At 31.6% G+C, this 22,149-nt stretch overlaps 1 protein-coding gene across 1 annotated transcript; it reads left to right on the top strand.

The window, feature by feature from the left end:
• Window positions 1-2,079: 2,079 nt before the first annotated feature.
• On the top strand, window positions 2,080-5,398 carry LOC132741886 (uncharacterized). Its single transcript, XM_060730151.1, has 2 exons — window positions 2,080-2,387; window positions 4,048-5,398. The coding sequence occupies exons 1-2, from the start codon at window positions 2,080-2,082 to the stop codon at window positions 5,396-5,398; spliced, it is 1,659 nt and encodes a 552-aa protein (XP_060586134.1).
• The last annotated feature ends 16,751 nt before the right edge of the window (window positions 5,399-22,149 follow it).

Consider the following 22,149-nt stretch of genomic DNA (forward strand, 5'->3'; position numbering starts at 1 on the left):
TGCACAAGTATTTTCTGAAGAGTAGTACAGACTAGTTTCTGTGTAGCTGGCAACACAAAAACACCTTTTGTATTCAAGGGCCATAACTTGATAAAAACATTCAAGCCAAAAACTCGTATAATACGTCCAATTACTTGAGCTACTGATCAATCAAGTAAAGTTTCATTAAAATTGCATTAGTGATATAAGAGGTGCAAAACAGGTGCATCATTTATCAAATGCGTACTATTCCGAGTATATAGATCTTTATATTTAGATATTGTATTAAGATGGGAGACGTAAGCAATACATGACACCAGCTACGTTTGTAAACACAAATGATAAACCTCAATATAATCAGTTAACATGAAAACATACTAAGACAATTGATGCCAGAGGAACAAACGATCAAAGCAGGACTTATTATAAGGTTTTATTAAATGACGATAACCAAGGTTTCCACTCTCGTGAGTCTTCATCAGGTTTATAAAGAAAGTAAATAAATTCAAGATTAAACATCATAAACACTAAGGCTTAAACAGAAATTGTAGGCCAAGGGATCAACTACAAATGCATTGTCACGCCACGGATGTCCTCGCATGCAGCCAGAATTACAGATGTTATAATATTTAGTTCCAAATTTGTTTGCCCAATTTTGTTTTCTTAAAACGATTCAATGCTAACACAAAACATTTTCATACAAAGTTCAAGGCACTGAAACTATTCAGTAAAGTACCTTTTGTAAATTGCATATTGCATATTTTAAGCCAAAATAATGACTACATACAAGACATACATTTCCACAGAAGTATGAGTGCTGAAACTAAAATTGCAAAATTTATAAACATTCAAGAGAGATAACTTTGTCTAAAAGCATTGAACCAGGACCGAATTCAAACTTGAAATGCTTATTCCTAAGATGTATCTATACGTCAAATTTGAGTTTAATGTGTACAACAATTGAACGGAAACTAAAAAATTCTTTTCTTTTTGAAAGTTTGTTATCAAAGTTTAAGAGGGATAATCCATGACCAAATTCGAACTGAGAATTTCCCTTTTTTTAAAGGTTTAAGTTAAAGGGGCATTACTCTGCCAAAAATCATCGAACCATGACCAAATATTAACTTGACCTGTCCATTCATTTGACATATCAATATGTCAAATTTGAGTTGAATGTGTAATACAGTTGGGCAAAATTGAACGAAACTGAAAATTTCCATTTTTTCAAAATTAAAGGGGCATTACTCTCTTAAAAGTCATCAAATCATGACCAAATTCTAACTTGACCTGCGCATTTCTTTGACGTATCCATATGTAAAATTTGAAAAGAATGTGAAATACTGTTCTGGCGATAATGAAAGGAAACTGAAAGTTTCTTACTATTTTCAATGTGAAAGAGGCATAACTCTGCCCAAAATCATCGAATCATGACCAAATTTGAACTTGGCTCGCGCATTTTTTGCAGAATCAATATGTCAAATTTGAATTGAATGTGTTATACCTTTGGGAAGATAATGAACAGAAACTAAAAATTTCATCAACGGGCAGGGTAACACTATATGTATATGGCATAATCAGGGTTTCTTTATCAAATAAAGAAATATAAACTATATGGTTACTACGATCAATACACAATAATTTAATAGACTATGTTTAAAGTCTGTACCTAACTACCCTTAATAATTGCTTTTTTTTTACTTTTATGCCTTAAATAACTGTGTTTTGTAAATATTAAAAATGACACAAATTGCGTTTTATGAAAGTTTTAATATATATTACTTAAATAAGTAATATATAAACCGTGAACTAAGTCATTGCATTGCGATTTAAGTACCAAGCTTTCTTTAGTGACCTAATATTTTCAAATAACATTTTATAATACATGTACACGATTTATAAATACCTCTTATCACAAAGTCAAATACAGTTACACTGATTATGCTATCAGTAGATATATCTAGATAAAAAAAACTAGGATGCACTATTCATATCACCTCTGAATAAAACGAATAACGGTGTTTTACAATTAGAATTTAAACATTAGTACACTCAGTTATGTTTTGTATTAGCTAGGGAATTAAAAAAACGATATTGTAGAAAATGGCAGACGGAGGTACTGAACTTGTCAACTTTAAATGTGTTCAATGTGAAAAGAAAAATATCAAAAAAGAGGCGGATATTTATTGTGTGGAATGTCAGGAATATTACTGTTCACCATGTACAGACCTGCACAAAATGTTTCCTTTGATGAGCACGCATCAGTTTATAGACAAATCAAGTTTCAACACAGTTATCTTACAGAAAGCGTTGCCAGAAAAATGTGAAGCTCATAAAACCGAGCTGCTAGATATGTATTGTGCGGACCACGATGATGTAGCATGTGTGACCTGCATAGCCATAAAACACAGGTTTGATACTTTAATAATATTATTTAACTGAATTGAAATTAAATGATAAGGCAGTTGCATTTTTCAAACAATGTACATGTACCTGAAACTGAATTTAAAACAATTCATATCTATGTTATTATTATACAAGTTTGTAGAAAACATAAAGCACATAAAAGCACACGCTCATTTTCATTCAGTTTTAAGTCCAGTTCATATAATATCAAAATTAATAAGTGAAGTTATCTGGACCAGTATTATAACAAACTAGATGACTAAGGGCAACATGTTGAGCCCATTGTCATATTTAACCTTTGTGTATGACCTTGAGTTTTGACGTAGTCAACAATTCTTTAGTGCGACATGCCGACTCATGATATTGAACATTTGTGCCAGGTTATTTTTAATTTCACCAGATAGTGATAAAGTTATGGTGCGGTTTAGCTTTTTGAGACCATTTTTCTTGCATTTGACCTTAAAGTATGACCTAGACCTTTAACTTAACCACACTGTCATTTAGTGTGACACGCCATCTTATGATGTTGAGCATTGTGCCAGGTTTTTAAACATTCCACGACTTAGTGGTAGGAATATGGTGTAGTCAAGCTGTTCTTGCATTTGACCTTAAAGTATGACCGTGAGCTTTGACCTAGCCACACTGTTATTGAGTGAGGCAAAACATCTCATGATGTTGAGCATTTGTGCCAGGTTATTTGAAATTCCACGACAAAGTGGTAGGAAATGGTGCGGACAAGTTGTTTGAGACCTCTCTTTTGTATTTAACCTTAAAATATGACCTTGACCTTTGACCTAGCCACACAGTTCTTGCACGTGACATAACGTCTTGTTATTGTAAACATTTGCTCTGAGTTTTTTTTATATTCTGGCTACTAAATCAGAACCTCTTAATCAGAGTCATAGGAAAGAAAGAGTTTTAGATTTTATTTTTAGTTATTAATTTCTATTATTTAATGAGCCGTCTGTGATATCTAAGTTTGACAAACTTCCGAAATATTTTATTACAATTGTGTCATCAGTTTTATATAAAATGCTTAAGTGTTTGTATTATGTATATGTGTGTTTAACCTAAATAAATAAATATCTATCTATCTATCTATGTATCTATCTATGTATCTATGTATGTATCTATGTATGTATGTATCTATCTATCTATCTATCTATCTATCTATCTATCTATCTATCTATCTATCTATCTATCTATCTATCTATCTATCTATCTATCTATCTATCTATCTATCTATCTATCTATCTATCTATCTATCTATCTATCTATCTATCTATCTATCTATCTATCTATCTATCTATCTATCTATCTATCTATCTATCTATCTATCTATCTATCTATCTATCTATCTATCTATCTATCTATCTATCTATCTATCTATCTATCTATCTATCTATCTATCTATCTATCTATCTATCTATCTATCTATCTATCTATCTATCTATCTATCTATCTATCTATCTATCTATCTATCTATCTATCTATCTATCTATCTATCTATCTATCTATCTATCTATCTATCTATCTATCTTATATAACAGATCATTCTCACAATTTTAGTATTTTTTTAAAAAGCATTTATAAAGTTAAATGGGCCTTTAACTAATATCACAAATCATTCTCATAATTTTAGTTTTTTTACATTCAAATCTTCAGAAAATGTCAACATATACATTCGATACCAGGTGATGTTGATTACTTGTGTAAGGAGATTGATGCTGATAAAACAATCAGTGAGCTCATTCGTATAAAAACTAAAATTGAGGAGGCTGAGAGAGCAAAGAAACTTCTTATCAAAGAGCTCAATGTACAGAAGGAGAAGGCAACAGAGTCAATAAGACAATTTAGAAAAGAAATAGAAGAAATACTTGACACATTTGAAAAGTCGACATTAAAAACTTTAGAGGAAAAGTACAAAAATAGCAAAGAAAAACTAGGGAACGAGATCAAAAACCTACATAGACATATTGATGAACTAAAACTATCATCACAAAAACTAACAAAGTCAGTTGGGAATAAAGCACAGGAGTTTGTCGCTGTGAAAACTTCTCGGAAACAAATCATTGAAGCTACTGAAGCAGAAGCACAGTCTGTGACAAAGTCATCAGATGTTAAAGTTGAATTCATTGCTGATTCGACAATAAAGGATGTTTTAAAAGACTTCAAGACATTTGGATTAATTGCAGTAAGTAATACTGAAAATCTAAGAGACAAAATGTATATTGTGGAGAGAAAGAAACAAGTCAACATTAAACATGTTAATGATCTACGGCAATGTTCCGTTAATGGTTCATGTTTCATAGATAATGAACTATTATTTCTAACTGACTATGTCAACAACACATTAAAGCTTATTAATTTGTCCTCAGAATCCATAAAAGATCAGCTAAATCTTGAAGCAGCTCCAATGAAAATTTGTCAAATAAGTACAAACGACTTTGCAGTAAGTTTGACCAATCAAACCGTTCAATTTGTTACAATAGGCAACAAAGTTTATACCACCAAACAACTGAAGCTAGATCATCGCTGTTACGGACTGGCCTACAAAGACAACAAACTATTCATCTCTGATTCTGGTAGTGCGCTCTACATTTATGATATGAATGGCACCCTGTTGAAAAAAATCACAACTGATGGACAAGGCAATGAAATTTTTAATGCCAACAGAGATATTAGTGTTAGCAGTGATGGCAATATGATTTATGTGGCTAATTATAACAGTCTTATTGTCCTTGACCTTGATGGTAATTTCAAGGCAACAATTACTGATCCGGATGTTATTAACCCAATTGGAGTTTGTACAGACAAACGAGGAAACATATTTATGTTTGGATGGTATGAGTCTAAAATTGTCCAGATCAACGAGAAGACTAGTAAAATATTGGGCATATTTGGCAAAGTTTTGAATAGTACTTCTTGTGCTTTTCATTTAAAACATAACAGACTGGCGGTTACTATTCACAACAGTGATACAGTTGATGTGTATGATTTACTGTATATCCAATGAAAATACACCCATCAAATATTGTTATTAAACTAACTATAAAAGAATTGGGCTATTTACACATACTATTATCAGAAATTGTTTGACAACAAAGAAAATCCCCAAATTTTAATGAACACATTTTTATGCTTTCCATAAATATTAATTCCTATTGGAAACAACATCTTTTTTTCAAACATTGTAGAATTTGGAATATGCTCTGAATAGTTTACTTGTAATGAACAAAAATAATGAATGAGTGTAAGTTTTAACTGAATTCATATCCAACAAGTTCAATAATTTTCAGTAATGAACTCACACAAATTTAATATTCTTTTTTCACATACCAAAAACAAAGACCTTTTGAATTAAAAAAAATACCATTTTTAATTGATGTACCTACAATATAACGCTAACATTTAGTGCATCTTAACGCTATGGTCGTACGTCAAAATACCTGCAAGGCCGTGCAATGCCATTTTACGGGGCCGTTAAAGCGCCTCGTGTATGTGATAATGAAATTTTATTATGTTAAGATAAAGAAGAAATGCTTGTATCATACTTCACTGCTTATATTATGTGTTATATAATTATGGTGTGACTGTAATATGAAATATTATCCAGAGTTGAGTTCAATTTTGTTCATATTTAAGATAAGTATTGTTTGATTCAAAATGTATCATGAATGACTGAGATTTTATTAAATTGTATTCAATACCAAACAAAATTGCGTATCTTTAATTTGGATCTGCAAGGAGACATTTTGCACCTTTGTACCCAACACTGATAAAAAAAAGAGACAAGCTGAAAAGTATATGAATTATAATGTGTTGAAATACAAGACCCACTGACCAGAGGGGAAGAGAGTGGGTTTGGGGGCTAGTTAGACTTTTTCTCATTATCTCTGTTGTCTAGCATGCAATCATACACAAATGTAAAATGGTGATAGCAAATGCCAATAAAAAGTAAATAAAAGTCTCATACAATATCTATACACTGTAAAAATGTGTCTGTGATATAAAGAAGCTTAAACCAGGTTTAATTATTTTTTTATTTCGGGACTATTTTATATAAGAATCTGTTTGGTAAACACAAATTCTCCTGGCCCAGATTTTTATTGGATACATTTTTTTCAAAAAAAGTTACCCCATTTACAAAGTTATGGACAGAAAAATTGCCAAATGACGAACTGTCATTTGAAACAGAAAAATGTTCCTAAAGCAGGGCCAAGTAGGGGATCCATGACCTTGACTTGCATCAAAGTTATGGTTAAAATAAAAAAAAAATTCAATGATAAAGAAACATTAATAAACAATATTTCAAATTCTAAGTTAGCCCAAGTTTTCAAAAAAAGTCTGACAAAAATTATGACTAGACACAACCATCAATGTAGTATTTTCACATTGTATTTCATAAGCATCATCTTTGAAACTGTCGACCTGGCCTGTCGAATAGTCAAGACAAGTTTCTTTGTAGCTGGCAACAAACACACACACGCGCGCACGCATACACACGCACACACACACACACACACACACACACACAATAGTTTTTTATTCAAGGGTCATGACATTTATAAAAAAAAAACGTGTGTATAATGTGCAAGAACTTATCTCTTATAGTTTTATCTTAGTGTTATATACCAAACAAAATTCTAAGTGTAAAAATTAACAAAGGGCAATTACTCAAAAACAGGCAATGCATAGTTACGTTTCTTTTGCACTGCACATCTACGCAATAATATCTATCTACCTACAAAGTTTCTTGTTGATACATCTTGTAGTTTAAGACTTATATCCGGGGACAAGGGAAAAAAGGGCGGGGGCGGAAGTCCGTAAAAAAACGGTTTATATATTTTTTTCCCTTTTCTCTCTCTTTGTGGGGCTTACAAGGAGCATAAAATCTAAAAAAAATTTCTTTATTTTGAAAAACCCTTTTTGACTTGCAATCTTGCATTTTATTTTTATAAAGTTTAAGTAAAGGGCCCGCCCAAAAAAGGTTTTTTTACAAAAACATTTTTCCATTTAAATTTAAAAAAAAATTTTTCTAAAATGAATGGGAATGGTTTTAAACCCTTGTGTTGGGCAATTTGAAAAAGCCCCAAAAGGGTTTAATTCCCCGTAAAAATATCCTTTGGGAAGGGGGGATTAAAATAACCCCCGTGATTTATAAATATCAGGTATATATTCCCTCTTTCCAGGATATATAAGTTTTAAACAAACTTACACAAGCTAGGGACAAATAGTTTTGCTCAACTTTTGACCTCAATTTACCATCATTCTGAGAGCACGTTTTCCTTTTATATGAACAATACCATTTCATTGTCAAACTGTTTTCATATAGTGAAAATTTCCAAAAATAAAGAGAATCGAAACATGTACATGCTTATGTCAAACAGTACCTATTTCCAGAGTGAACCACTGCTTGGGTACATTATGTGTCACACCTACTTTAATCATATCCATTAAACAATAGTAGTTAAAAAATTTTATAACTGATCAAAAATGAGTTGGGTAGCTATGCCTATTTTTAATGTATCATAAAACTTCATAAACACACATAAGATGGGTTGGGTTATGTCATGCCTATTTCTATTGCTTCAAACAATCAGTACTGTCTTGTTTCATAAGAAAGAAAATAATTTCACAGTTAAAAAAGGGGGTTTGGTAGCCACGCTTATTTCTGTTACTTTTACAAATGTACTACACAGTACAAGTTAAATTCCTAAGATGGTTAAACTAACTTACTTATTTAAATCAACTTACTGATGAAATTGAATAGTAGTGTGATGAAATCAATAGAAATAGGCGTGGCTACCCAAGACAGATAAAAGGTATGTTGGTTAGCCACGCCTATTTCCACTGATTCCTTCATATGATTTTTTACACTTTAAATCTCCTAGTGTTCCCACATGGTCAAGGTACAGTTGAGTTAAGAAAATTAAAATCACAGTCTATCAGCAAAGACTTTCTATATGAACATGTTTTTGTAACAGAGTGAATGTTTAATAAACATATGTTTTCAAATGTTACATGAGTATTTAGAAGTCAACAGTTAGTGAAGCGATATGTCAAATATAATAATAGTATATACATGTACAAATAATACATAAAATACACTAATAATATAACAAACACTTATAATAATTATCAAAATAAATCAGAACATAATAAATATATACAGAAATACACAAATATTGTAGATGAATTATAGAAGAAAACTTTACTTAATCAATGCTGGGATCCTTGCCAATAAAAATTGAGTGTAAAAAGTCATCAAAAGGTTTAGATTAATCAAAAATTAATTATAAAAACAGGACTTATTTCATAGAGTAATGTGAAAACATATATTTCATGAGTGAAATATGATAATTTGCATAACCCCAAGATGAAAATAAATCCTGTACGTATTTTGTTTATAGAAAAACCTTACATTTTCTGTTTGTTATATACATTTTACTCTTTTACATCATTACAATTTTGGAAGACTTCACTCTAAATGTTGTGTTTTAGCTGAAGTTAGAAGAAAGTAGTCTGGCAATACACCAGTGAAGATACGGAAAATATATTTCACTAAAACAGCGAAAAGTAATTTTTTACAATGAAAATACAGAAAATGAAAAAACGCATTTCATGTCATCAATATTTCTCAATACATGTAGTTCATTTATGAATATATAATAAAATGAAAAACATGTAGTAACTTGAAATACTTTTAAATAGTACATAATTATTATACTTTATTAATTTTGTTTTGAGAGAGACAACACTTGGTCCCGTAGAAAGAATGATTACAGATATTGTGTTTTGGCACGAGATGACAACAGGAAAACTGAAACATGAAGGACCTGAAACAGAAAAAAATAAAACGTGTTAAAATCTAAAAAATAGATACAGTTTATTTAACCATAAATATGCTAGATCCAAAAGTGCTTAACCTTTTGTTAATATTTTATACAAATTTGTGCTGATTCTATTGGAAGCTATATGCTTATTGAAACATTATTGAATCTGTGCCTTGCGCCAACCAGTACTAAACAATGACTGTGAAGTTCCGCGAAGTTAACAAAAAGGGTTGCCCCCCGATGGGGTTTTTAAAACCACACCGCCCACCTTTTCTACCAGCCAAAATCTTAACATGTTTCAATACCTTTTAATTTCAACTTGAAACCATAAAGTATGATGGGCAGTTCAACAAGGAAAGCAAAAAATACTAAAACAACTTTTTACCGGTTCTAAAAGCAGTTTTGTTCCCTAGGGGTTTTTGCAGACTGGTCACAGAGTAGCACGCTTCTGTATTTCGATGATACATAACCCCAGTCGCGTCTGCTGACCACGTCCACATGACACTGAATACTGAAAACAATAAGATTACTTCATTAATTTGATAAAAATCGTCATCTTTGTGCATACTAGTAAATAGGTTGACTCCTGGTATTGTTATTTAATAGGATTTAATTTAACCTTTTCTGCACTACGTTGATAAAGTGATGAATCAAAAAAATCATTACTTTAGAACTGTTTTTATATAACTTTAGAATTTTCTTCATATTTCTTTTAAATCGGCTGTTTTCTTACAGCAAACTTGTGGTATAGACAAGTAACTACATTATTACAATTAGCAAAGATTTTGTTTGTTTGTTTGTTTGTCAATGCTTTTATGGCGATTTTAACGTTTTATTACCATATTTCGGTGGAAAATTCACATAATCGACTTCCCTGGATAACTTGTAAGTTCCATTACTATATTAATCCCACATGACTGAAACCAAGAATATAATGTCTGGTCTCACCAATTTGATGTGTAAATGTTTTCTATTTCTAAACAAAGACAAAATTTCCCAAAACCAGAATCTCAAATAATGATATAGCATGGACAACTACATGTATAAAAGGTGATAACAACTTACAGTCGACCAAGGAGAGGCATACCATTCTGGTTGCTCTGGACACGGCTGGACTTGACAAGTCTCTCTCAGGGTTATTTCAGGTTTATCTAGGTGATTACAGCGTTTCTCTTTGTAATTATTACAGTCCCGGACTATGTCTTCCTGATACATTTTAACATCTCAACTCCTCGTGCCTTCATCACGTGTTCTTGTGCACGAAAAACAAAAAGAAATATAAAAATATTGAAAAAGGGACAACAAAATTAAGTAGTAACTTATTTGTTATGCGCTTTAATTCTTCCGTATATGGTTAAGACAATAATGGGCATAACTCTAAATTCTAGAACCTGAAGCATAAGAATGAAATAAACTTATAGACTTCGTGAAATCTGAAAATATCCAGTAATATGAATATTATAAGCACAATCATATTGAAATATGCGAATACGAAGTAAAATTTGTATTTATATCTTCAAGGGACTCTGCGGAGGTTTTGTGACATGATGGGATTGAAAATAGTTTTTCAAAAATACATTTCTTTTGATTTCACTCTAGACCAATAACTTGTGTCCAGAATTTTAGATCCTTGATCACTCCGTTTTTACTTTATAATAATTCTTAATGTGAAATATTTCCCTAAATTGAAAAGAGTTGCAATCCTTTTCATTCAAAACGGGTTTCTTTTTTCATCTTTCGCATAACTTTTTTGTTTTTAATGCTCCAGCTGATCTATGTAAGAAATTCAAATTTTATCTTTTTAGCGTTTGGACCTAAGGTGAGTTTCTTTAAATAATTCTTCCATATAGTCTACAATTTTTACCAATCTATTTCTCCTTTAATGTAAATAAATTAAGAAATTATTTTGGTAATTTTCATAAACCGCTCCATGCAGTGTTTGGCCTATTTAGCTGTTTGGTCAGGGCACGTCTACAACCTGCAACCTTTATGTGAGCTCGTGCCAGCGGATCACCAGCTCACATAGTCTGGCTGTATGACCTGACCTTTTAATGTCTTGCTTCTACACACAACTGTTATTGGCGTTAGTCCTTTACCTCAACTCTTCGAACACTGTAAAACAATAAAATACCACTCTATTTATAAAATAATCCTATAAAATCTTATAAATATCATAATTTAAACCTTTCATATGCTGAAATGATGTAATGGAATAGCCCTGCTTTGAATTTGGATTTCTTAATTGAAAATTTATGGGATTTCAATACCACAAATATTTGGCTACCAACAGTATAGAGGCTGGTCAGATTGCACATCCGACTGCACAGGAGTGCAGACTAGGCTCTATACTGGTGACATAGTTTGATAGCTTTTGGGTCCAAACAGCTATATAAACATTAAATAACTCTACATGTGACCATGGGCTTTTTATACCAACAAGGGAACACCCGTGAGTATCAGCCAGGGGGACATTCATGAGTGTTACATTCTTTCTTACAGTTTCTGTTCAGCATTCACCAGTATTTCCTCGGTACTCTCAAATCTCCTGTCTTAATAGTTTTCTGTAGACAGTATATTATACGTTTCTGATGACCGTTGCACATGTGCTCCATGGCTCAAATATTGTTGAAAAAGTAGTAAAATTATTTTTAGCCTAAGTTACCTTGATACCAATCAACTTAACCCTTTCGCTGGCCAGAGGGTTATTGTTTTATTTGATCACCTATTTGCCAGAGGGTTTTCTCTAAGAAATAAACTATAATTATTAATTAATATAATTTTAATATTTGTTATTAGTTAATAATAATAATAATATATGTTTCCAAAACTTTGAGTATAATAATAATTATTGTCGATGGTATAATTTTCTTTATATTTATTATTATTTTTATTATTATTATTATTAATTTATTATTATTACTATTATTATCATAGAAACGGCTAAAGCCGTCCATATGGCAAATACGCTGAAAATAACAGGGACGGCATAAGCCGTCCCTATGGCAGTGAAAGGGTTAAAAAGTGGAAAACCCACGTAAAGTAGAGTCCCATCGATAAAAAACGTCAAATATCTGAGGTTATAACCAAGAGGGGATAGTGTTTTCAGGAACAGTTTTGTTAATTGTGTTTGAAGAGAGAAAAAAAGCAAAAACATACTTATTGACAACTAAATTCTCCACTAAAAATAATGAGGATTAATATGAAGTACTTGAGAAAATAACAACATGGTTGCCCTTGATCTTTACATAGCTTGCTTCTTCTAGAAAATATAATTTAGTCAAAAAATTGTGATCATTGACTTTTTAACAAATGTGTTTTGTCATTCAGACTCCTTTTTTTTCATTTTTACTTAATTTAGTTACATAAAAAACACAAGAGCGAACAGTGATCACATATGTTTACTAATTATAGCCCAATGCATGTCAAACCTACTCACAGTTTAGCAGGAGACACAAAAAATTCACTGACAAAAAATATGCGCTTTTTATTCAAGGACAATGACCCAGCCAAAATCATTCAACTATAAAAAGCCGGTTATATGCCAATCCTGTCAAGTTGCCAATATTATGCACATACAGACTTGGTATTGATCATTCTTGTAAAGTTTGGATGACATTGCACCAACAGTTTCTAAAGAGTAGTCCAGTCAAGCTTTGCATGTAGCTGGCAACAAAAAAACACCTGTTATTTCAGGGGCATTAACTACGCCAAAATATTTCAGCAAACCTTTGTAATATGCACAACTACTCTTAACTTTCATTGAAATTGCGTTGGTGGTATAAGAGGAGTAGTATAGAAAAACTTTTACAACACCCTTTTTATTCAAGGGCCATAACTCAGCTAAAAAACATTCAAGCGGAAAGCCAATCTTATATGTGTTTTACATAATATAACTTGGGCTATCGATTAAACCTGTAAAGTTTATGAATTTGCATCAGTGATATAAGAGGAGTAGTCCAGACAAACTTAAAAAATCAGTTCAGCATTTAAGGGCTGTAACTCAGGGACAACATCATTAAACTGAAAAATGGAGATGATATGCACAACTAGATTTAGTACTGATCATTGTTGTAATGTTTGGATGAAATTTCACAAGTACATTTTAAGAAGTAGTTCAGACAATGTCTTCTGAAGATGGCAACACAAACACACTTTTTTCATTCAAGGCCCATTGCTCGGTCAAAAATCATTCAAGCAAATAAACCTGTGTAATTTGAGCAAGTATTCGAGCTACAGATCAATCACTGAAATTGCATAAGTGGTATGAGAGAAATAGTCCTGACAAACAGTAAAAAATTCATTAAAGGGCCATAACTCTGACAAAAATCATTGAACTGGAAAATATCCGCTACGATATGCACAACTACATTTGGTACAGATCACTTATGTAGCGTTTGGATAAAATTGCACGAGTACTTTTTGAGGAATAGTCCGGACAAGTTTTGTGACAGACGGACAGACAGATAGACGAACGAACATACGGCGGACAAACTACGGGAATTGATCCCTATATTGCCACAAACTACTATGTAGAGGCGATACAACACGAGGGCCATCATGGACCTTTTTCACTCATCAGTGGATATCTATAGTCTTCATAGACAAAATTTAATTACTTTGTTATTTCTATTAATTCAGTTTTATCAAAATAATCAAAGGGGTAGAGTAAATGATATTTCTTATTGTTAAGTATTTTTTCTCCTTTTAGCATGAAACGATTCACGCACATTTTGAAAAAGACCTCCCAATTACCATTCATGTAGAAATTCATTTATTGAGCTAGATGTTTATTAATTGAGCTGATACATGTTGAAGAGGTCATGTTACTTAAAGCCTATTGCTACTTAAAGATCTGGCCGCCATCTTGTTCAACAAGCTAGAACTATTTGAGCAATTTTTTTAAAGGAGCCCCCAATTGATCATTTCACATCAGTAGAGCTTCATTGATATTTATCAAGTGACCAAGCTTAATTTTATTTTCAGCTTTGGCAGTTAAAATTTAACTTTATGTATTTATACAAATACGCAAAACCTATATCTCTCTGGGCGGGGCCAATTTTGACTTCAAGGCTATAACAAACTTTGGAAAAGCCTAATAGTCGATGTTTTAGAGAAAATGTTTTTAAAAGATTTAACCATATACATACAAGGAAAGCCCATGGCCCTAAAGTTTTAACAAACCAAATAGAGGTTGATTTGACAATATTTCCTGCCAATAATCTCAGCTCTAGCCTTTATAGTTAAATACATAATAAAGATATAAAATTATACATAATTTGACCATACTTGCTAGTGGTCAACTAGACAATATTACATATTCAATACGGAAGCACTAGCTGCTATGGTTTCAAAGGAGATGATTTTAAAAGCTTTTACTTTATTCAAATAAGGAAAAACCATGACCTCAAGGACATGGCCAATTTGATCCCATGACTATAATATATAAATAAAACGTTGAAGTAGTCCACTACACAATAAATGTGGAATGTCAAAATCTATGCTCTAATATTTATGGATTCAAAGAATATGATTTTCTAACGATTCACTAAATAGATATGAGGAAGTCCAATGAACCTACTTCATGATGTTTCATCTCTACCGGTTTTCCCTTCTTGCCGGCTCGCCACGGCGAAAACTTACTTACAAAATTTACCTATCAGGGCTAGGATCCAAAATTATTTAGCCAATCAAATTTGATCTTATATAGCGTCAAAAAACCTTCAATTTTCACGCCATTTTTAAAAAACAGCAAGTATTGTTTTGAGCGAAAAGATATAATGATGATTAAAATGTTTGTTTTCATGGATTCTTTTCAGTAAATCATATTTACACTGACTTTTGATTTAGCGATTTCACCTTCCTGTTTACTCTGTAGTAAGTTTTCGTTTGGTTAATTAACATAAACGACATCTGGTTCTGTGCAATTTTTCATTTTCCTTTTTTTCCGGTCATTTCATCCTTTCCGGTATTTAGTGTATGTATTTTTTGGCCGGGATCCGGGACGCCCGGGATCCGGGATCGAATAAGATAATAGAGGAAAAAACTAATAAACTATATTTGTGTTGATTATTGTCGTAATGAAAGGCCATTAAACGTTATTGTATGTAATGAAAGTTAAATTGATTTAACTTAGGATATAGATATATTTAGAGCTATTTATTAACAAAATCAACAATACTTATAATTATATGCCTAATTAATTGGAAAAATCAAAGACTATATTCTTGAATTGGTCAAATCCCGGGATCCTATATATTTTAATACGATCCCAAGCTTTTCTGAAAACAATATTCTTGAACTGTCCAATTCCTGGGATCTCTTTATTTTTTAATATGATCCCGGCTTTTCTGAAAACTATATCCTTGAACTGGTCAATTTCCGGGATCCTATTTTTTTAATAGGATCCCGGCTTTTCTGGCTGAATTGATTGACAACTTGTGTTTACTTAAGGACTTGTATCTGTCACTTATTCCAATACTAAATAACATGTTACAACTTAACTTCGTATAAATATACATTTTTATGAATCTATTTTTTTTCTGGTCAAGGTCAACAGGCCATATAGTAAATGTGCATAGACATAGGGACTTCATTCTATCTGTTTACATGCATCTTCATATATACTCATATTCCTCTTTGTTAAACTGAGAGAACTTGCTTCCTTAACTTTATATGTCACTTTTATTTTGATGTTCGCTGAAGTCTTTTCAGCTAACAGAACTGTCATTTTTACATTTAAACACGCCCCTGGAAAGAAATTACGAAGCGAGTCGCTACTAGCTTTTTTAAAAGCTAACCTTGTTAAAGAATTTACTATAAACATATAAGTAAAATGAGCCGGCAAAATTTGACCCGAGTGTTTTATTTGAACAAGCTTGGTAGAGTTGCACTATATGCAAATATCTTAGCTCTGTGCAAAACATTCTTCTTTCGGTTGCCATGACATAAATATTTTTGCATGAAATGAATATTTTTGAACAACTTTTAAAGAACTCCAGACGATCATTCCTATACAAAGTTTTGATATTACTGACTTAGTTCTGGTGTAAGAGGAAATGTTGTTCAACGAAGAGTGGACAGACGGATGACGGATGTCATGGAGCTAAATATTGTATGTATATCTCCGAGGATGGTGAGTGGTGACAATAGCTCACCTTGAGCAAAATTGTGATCTGGTAAGCTAAAAAGATATTACTTTATAAGCGAATTCGGAAGGCATGTGGGATAATTGATACAATTAAGTAATTATAAACCTGTAATAAGACTCGCCTGTTGAACAAATACAGATAAATTTAGGTTAAAGAAATAAATTCTAAGACAAATTTATAACTTGCTGTGTTTGTAAACAAATGGACATGACATCTGAAAATTAATTACACATAAAAATACAAAACAGGTGCATCTTTATATGCGTCCTATTCCAAGTTTTTAGATCTTTTTTAAAATGGAACACATAAAGAAATCCAATTGACTCAAGCTATGTTTATGAACACAGAAAAAAAATCACAATATATTGCTTGGCAAGAATGACCTGAGACTCATTTTGAGGCCTTTTCTTTAGTCTCCTTAATTTATTACGATTTACTAACTGATTTTAAATGATAGGAAAGTTCTCGATACTTTATTTTACACTAACGTCCCGATGGCCTTGTGGTAAGTACAATACAGTCAGACGAAATGACTGCCTTCCTTAATGTTATTTTATCTAAGGAAAGATTAAGTAATAAATACTAGAACCAATTTTCAAGATATGGGGGCTTGGCAGCACGCCTGACATTAAATTGAAATATTCTCGATTGGAAAACTAGCATGTAATTGTTTAGTTAACACTATTTTTTTAGGTATTTTATCTTTTTCTATCTCAAATCAATATATACATTTAAACAACAAGAAAAACATTGATGCAAAGCATCAAAGGCGACGCAAAAAAAAAATTGATCGAGTTTTGCACCTAAATAGTTAACAAAAGATGTGTACTTTATAGCAGTGCCATTACATGTGACATGGAGGCTTGGCCAAGTTTAAAGAATAGACTCTGTCTTGCAAAGATGCAAAGACACATGCTTACACATTTTTTCTCCAGTTCTAAATCGTGACAGATATGTTTAGATTTTTTAATTAATTGGTAGATTAATTCTTAATTAAACAAATAAGAAAAAACTCATAGTCCTAATCAAAATAACAATTTATATATTGTATAATTATTTTTACTAAAAAGGGGGCTGTGACTGTTATTGGTTGTGCCATTATTTATAACAGGTTAATTTGAAAGTGAACATAACTGTACATGTACAATATCTATTTTTTGAACAGATAAAAAAAAACTAACCCTTTTTCTTTGATTAGAAATATTATGGAGGCTGATTTATCTTTTGCAGAAGGCAAAAAACATAAAAATACAACAAACGAACCACTTTGTGGTAGATTGTATTTTCAAGTTTTCATCTGGCACCCGCTTACTGTTTGTATTTTGTCGGTTTTCATGGTGGAATTGTACCATGGACCCTGGCATCACTAGTAATTGACACTAATTTAACCTCAGTTCTGGATAGGTCATTATGTAACCTGCCAAATCTCACAAGTTCAGAAGATAAACCACAACATCCAGGCTAATTCACCCTTTACAATATTCCTTTAACTCTATTATGGATACTATTGTTAGCCAGCTAACATTGGGTATAAACCTTTAACCTGTATACTAATCAATACATGAATTATAATTTATAACTTTAAATGAAAGTCTCATCCCTTTAATAATAATGTCATAACTGTAACTTTTTAAATACAGAAATATTATCTCATCATATCCATATACTAAGATATACATGAATGCACATAACATTAATAATCACCAGCTAACATTAACATTGGTACATGTACTAATGGATGAAATTCAAAATCTAGAAGAAAGAAAATTATAATGTATAAACTCTATTATAGATACTATTATTAGCCAGCTAACACTGGGTATAAAGTATAAACACCTATCATCTGTAGACTAATCAATACCTGTATTATCATTTATAAATTTAAATGCAAGTCTCATCCATCATAACTGTAAGTCTTTAGATAAAGAAATAAATTAAATCACATTATATCCATATACTAAGATAAACATGTATTCACATAACATAAATAATTCCCAGTTTCCATTAAAAATAAATATAAAGTACATCCTATTAACATATCGGCTTTAATTTTCTACCTTTCATTTTTACCAAAGTTTATTTTATTAACAATTTATATACAAATACATAGAAAATGATAATTAGTTTCACATAGTGATTAGAAGATCTTGTAGCAGAATACCTGTAAGTATGTACTAACTGAACAAACAGGTATATAAAGCCAGTAAAAAAAAAATCTATCAATATTCACTCCTCAGGGCCTCTATGCTTTTGATGACCTTACAACTGGTAATTTTATACAACAAAAATAGTAAGTAATACCTAAAATAGAACAAATAATTTAGTAAACATGAGTTACTTCCCCTTAAAATAGAAAAAAAACTTGACACCCAAAAGAACACCCTAAACAGCAAAATTGTGAAATGTTGCTAGCTTAGTTTTATTAAGCCATGCAAAGTAATGATAAAGTTTTCATAAAAAATAGATGGCCATGTGACTGCAGTAATTGCAGATAATCGGATAGCTTTCCACATCCGGATACTCGGATACTGGTACACTTTGTTAAAACAATCATTATGTGTCATAGATAAACGTAATATGGATAAAATCAATAGGATAATCGTTTACAACAATTCCATTACCAATCCTTAAACTCATTTGCAGATGAACATTCTTCTTGTAGGAAAATTTTGAAAACATATAAAGGAATGAAAAAGAATACGGCATAAATGTGGACCACAACGAAAGCTGTTAAACTGAGCCTGCAATTTCGTGAAAATAAAATCACAATGCACATGCTTTTTACATAAGGTTATTAAATACAAATATAACAACATATTTGTTTACTTGATTTTTACGAATCAAAATAAAACTAATTAACACAACATGACATTAACTGCTAATAATAACTGCTCCTTCCATATGCCAAAATAAAAAGCATTCCATAAGAGACGACGCCGCTTACCGGCGTCGCCAACAAACTCTGATCATTATTTACACCCAAAACAAACACACATCATTTATCAATCACTTATACGAAATATCTTTCACGTATACGTTTTTTTTTATACGAAACAATACTAGACACCTGACGAGCCCAAGCTCTAAACAACTTATGATCAAACAAAACAATAAAAATCATCACAAAATGAAGAACACCGAAATGACTATTTTTTACAACTCTAAGGTACAGTATAAACCACAAACATTCATCCAACAATATAAACTTCACACAATCTAATCAGCATCAGAAAACAACTTAAACTAAAGCACCCAATATTTACATATATCCTCAGAACAAAGCATAAAGTAATATAGTCTTGACCAGACAAACATTCAACCAATATCAGCCAATTATATCTTCACAAACAGATATAACTCAACAACCAAAACAACTAATTACAACCAATAAACTCCCTTCAAAACAACATGTTTTCTTCTCAACAAAAAACAAATAGAGATTTTGATGCTAAAGCATCAAGTCGCCGGATAGAAAAATGATTGTATTATCATACATTTAAGAAAATATCAGTTTAGTTTAAACATATTTATTTCAATATTTTACATATATTACATTTTATATGTGAATAATTGTTAAACATAAATTGAAAGGGATTAGAACGAAAGAAAACTTATATAGTTCCTCTCCCTAGATAACAAATGATATTTATACAAACATATATGGCAGGATAGCTATTTCATTTAAATTATTAAGTAAGAATATTGCAAGATTTAGTTTAAACATAAACAATGAAAAAAAAAAGGAAAAAGAAATTAGGAATGCAACTTAATAAGACAATTTTCAGAGGAGTACTAAGAAAAAGAAAACAGACAAAAATAAGTTTTTTTTATTTAGACTGGCACTTAAAGCAAATTTAGCAAATGTCTAGAAATTAACTATTTTAAGCTAACCAGAAAAAATATTATGTGTATATTAAATATATATCAAAAGAAGACAAAAACTATTGGAAAGACCAGACTAACGAACAGAGGTCAAATTGGAGATATTGCAGTATATTAGATGTTGGTAGTATAAAATACATCTAGTGGAAACGTCTGCTGCAATTTATAAATTCAAATACTGCATCTAATATCCATGTGTTTGTTTGATAATCATTTGACGGATCTCCATATAGAAGGGTTCGAAGATCAATGGAACATATTGGAGTCAAAGTTTGAAAAAGTGCATTTCTTATTTGTGTATAATTCTTGCAAGTAAAGAAGAAGTGGTGGTTGTCTTCAATTAGGCCACAACTACATAAAGGAGATGATACTATATTTTTTAAGAACAAGTGGTGATTAAGAGAGCTGCATTTCGTTCTAAGTCTTGTATGAAGAATTTGTGACCGTCTATCACCATAATAGAAGTGCCGGGGAGTTTTAGTTTTGTCTTCGTTCAAAGAGCTTTTGAAAGAATTCAATGACTGTAGCTGACGGGTTTCAATCTGTAAGGAATTCCATTCACGAAGTGCCGTTGGTAGAAAGGAGTTATAGTATAGAGTTGTTCTTGTACGAATTGTATCGATATTTTGAGAATTACGTAAGTTATATGTAGTATTCAGGCCAACAAGATCTGGTACAATAGACGATAGATAGGATGGAGTGAGACAATTTTTCATTTTGTAAAGTTGAATAAGCTTATGCTTCCTTCTTCTGTCAGAAAGTGATTCCCAATTTACATCATTGTATAAATCAGCTAACGATATCAGCTTTGTTGCACCCGTCACAATACGTGCTGCTTCATTTTGAATTTTGTCTAATTCTTGTTTTTCGTTGGATGTACAATTGTCCCATTTTATATCAGCATATTCAATAATAGGACGAATGAAGGATGTATATATGATTTCTAGAGACTTTCGGTCTAGTTTGAATTTAAGTTTACGCATTATGTTTATTCTATTCCATGCCTTTTCTTTTATATAATTGATATGGGAATGCCAAGAGCAATCATCAGAAAAAAACACTCCTAGATGTTTGTGATCAGAAACTTGAGGGATTTGTTGGCCATATATGGAGAAAGGTGTGTGATGTGGTTTATTAATTCTTCTTGATATAATCATTGACTCGGATTTAGATGGATTAAAGTTAACTAGCCATTTATCAGCCCAAAGACAAATCTTTTGTATGTCATTCTGCATTGTATCATGTGTTTTAGAAGGTGTTTCAACTATCAGATGGAGACTAGTGTCATCTGCAAAAAGATTAATGTTGGAACCAATATCTTGAACAATATCGTTGATATAAACAAGAAATAGAAGAGGCCCAAGTATTGATCCTTGGGGGACTCCAGATGCAATTGTAACACAGTCCGACATGGTACCAGGAAGAACAATTTGTTGTCTACGATTTGTTAAGTAATCAGAAAGCCATTGGTGTACATTTCCACGAATTCCAGATTCATGATGTTTCACTAACAAACCTTGGTGCCAAACTTTATCAAATGCTTTACTAATATCAAAAAATACGACCCTCACCTCCAGGCCATCATCTAAAGCCTTGCAAAAATTATTGTAAAAATACGCAAGTTGGTTTACAGTTGAGTCACCTGGCAAGAATCCCGACTGAGATGGAGTGAAGAATGAAATGTCTCTGTAAAAGTTAAAGATATGTTTAAAGACTACTCGTTCAAATACTTTTTCAATAGTGTTGAGTAAAGATATAGGTCTATAATTGTTTACAACAGCAGGATCGCCTTTCTTATATACAGCACAGACATTTGACAACTTCCAGGATGTCGGCATTTTCTTGGATCGTAGTGAGAAGTTAAAGAGCTGGTGAAAGGGATGAGAAAGTTGTTGGTAGGC

The sequence above is a fragment of the Ruditapes philippinarum genome, unplaced genomic scaffold, assembly GCF_026571515.1.
Source record: "Ruditapes philippinarum isolate M1 unplaced genomic scaffold, ASM2657151v2 ctg1339_1_1_1_1, whole genome shotgun sequence".
In the NCBI taxonomy this organism is placed as follows: domain Eukaryota; kingdom Metazoa; phylum Mollusca; class Bivalvia; order Venerida; family Veneridae; genus Ruditapes; species Ruditapes philippinarum.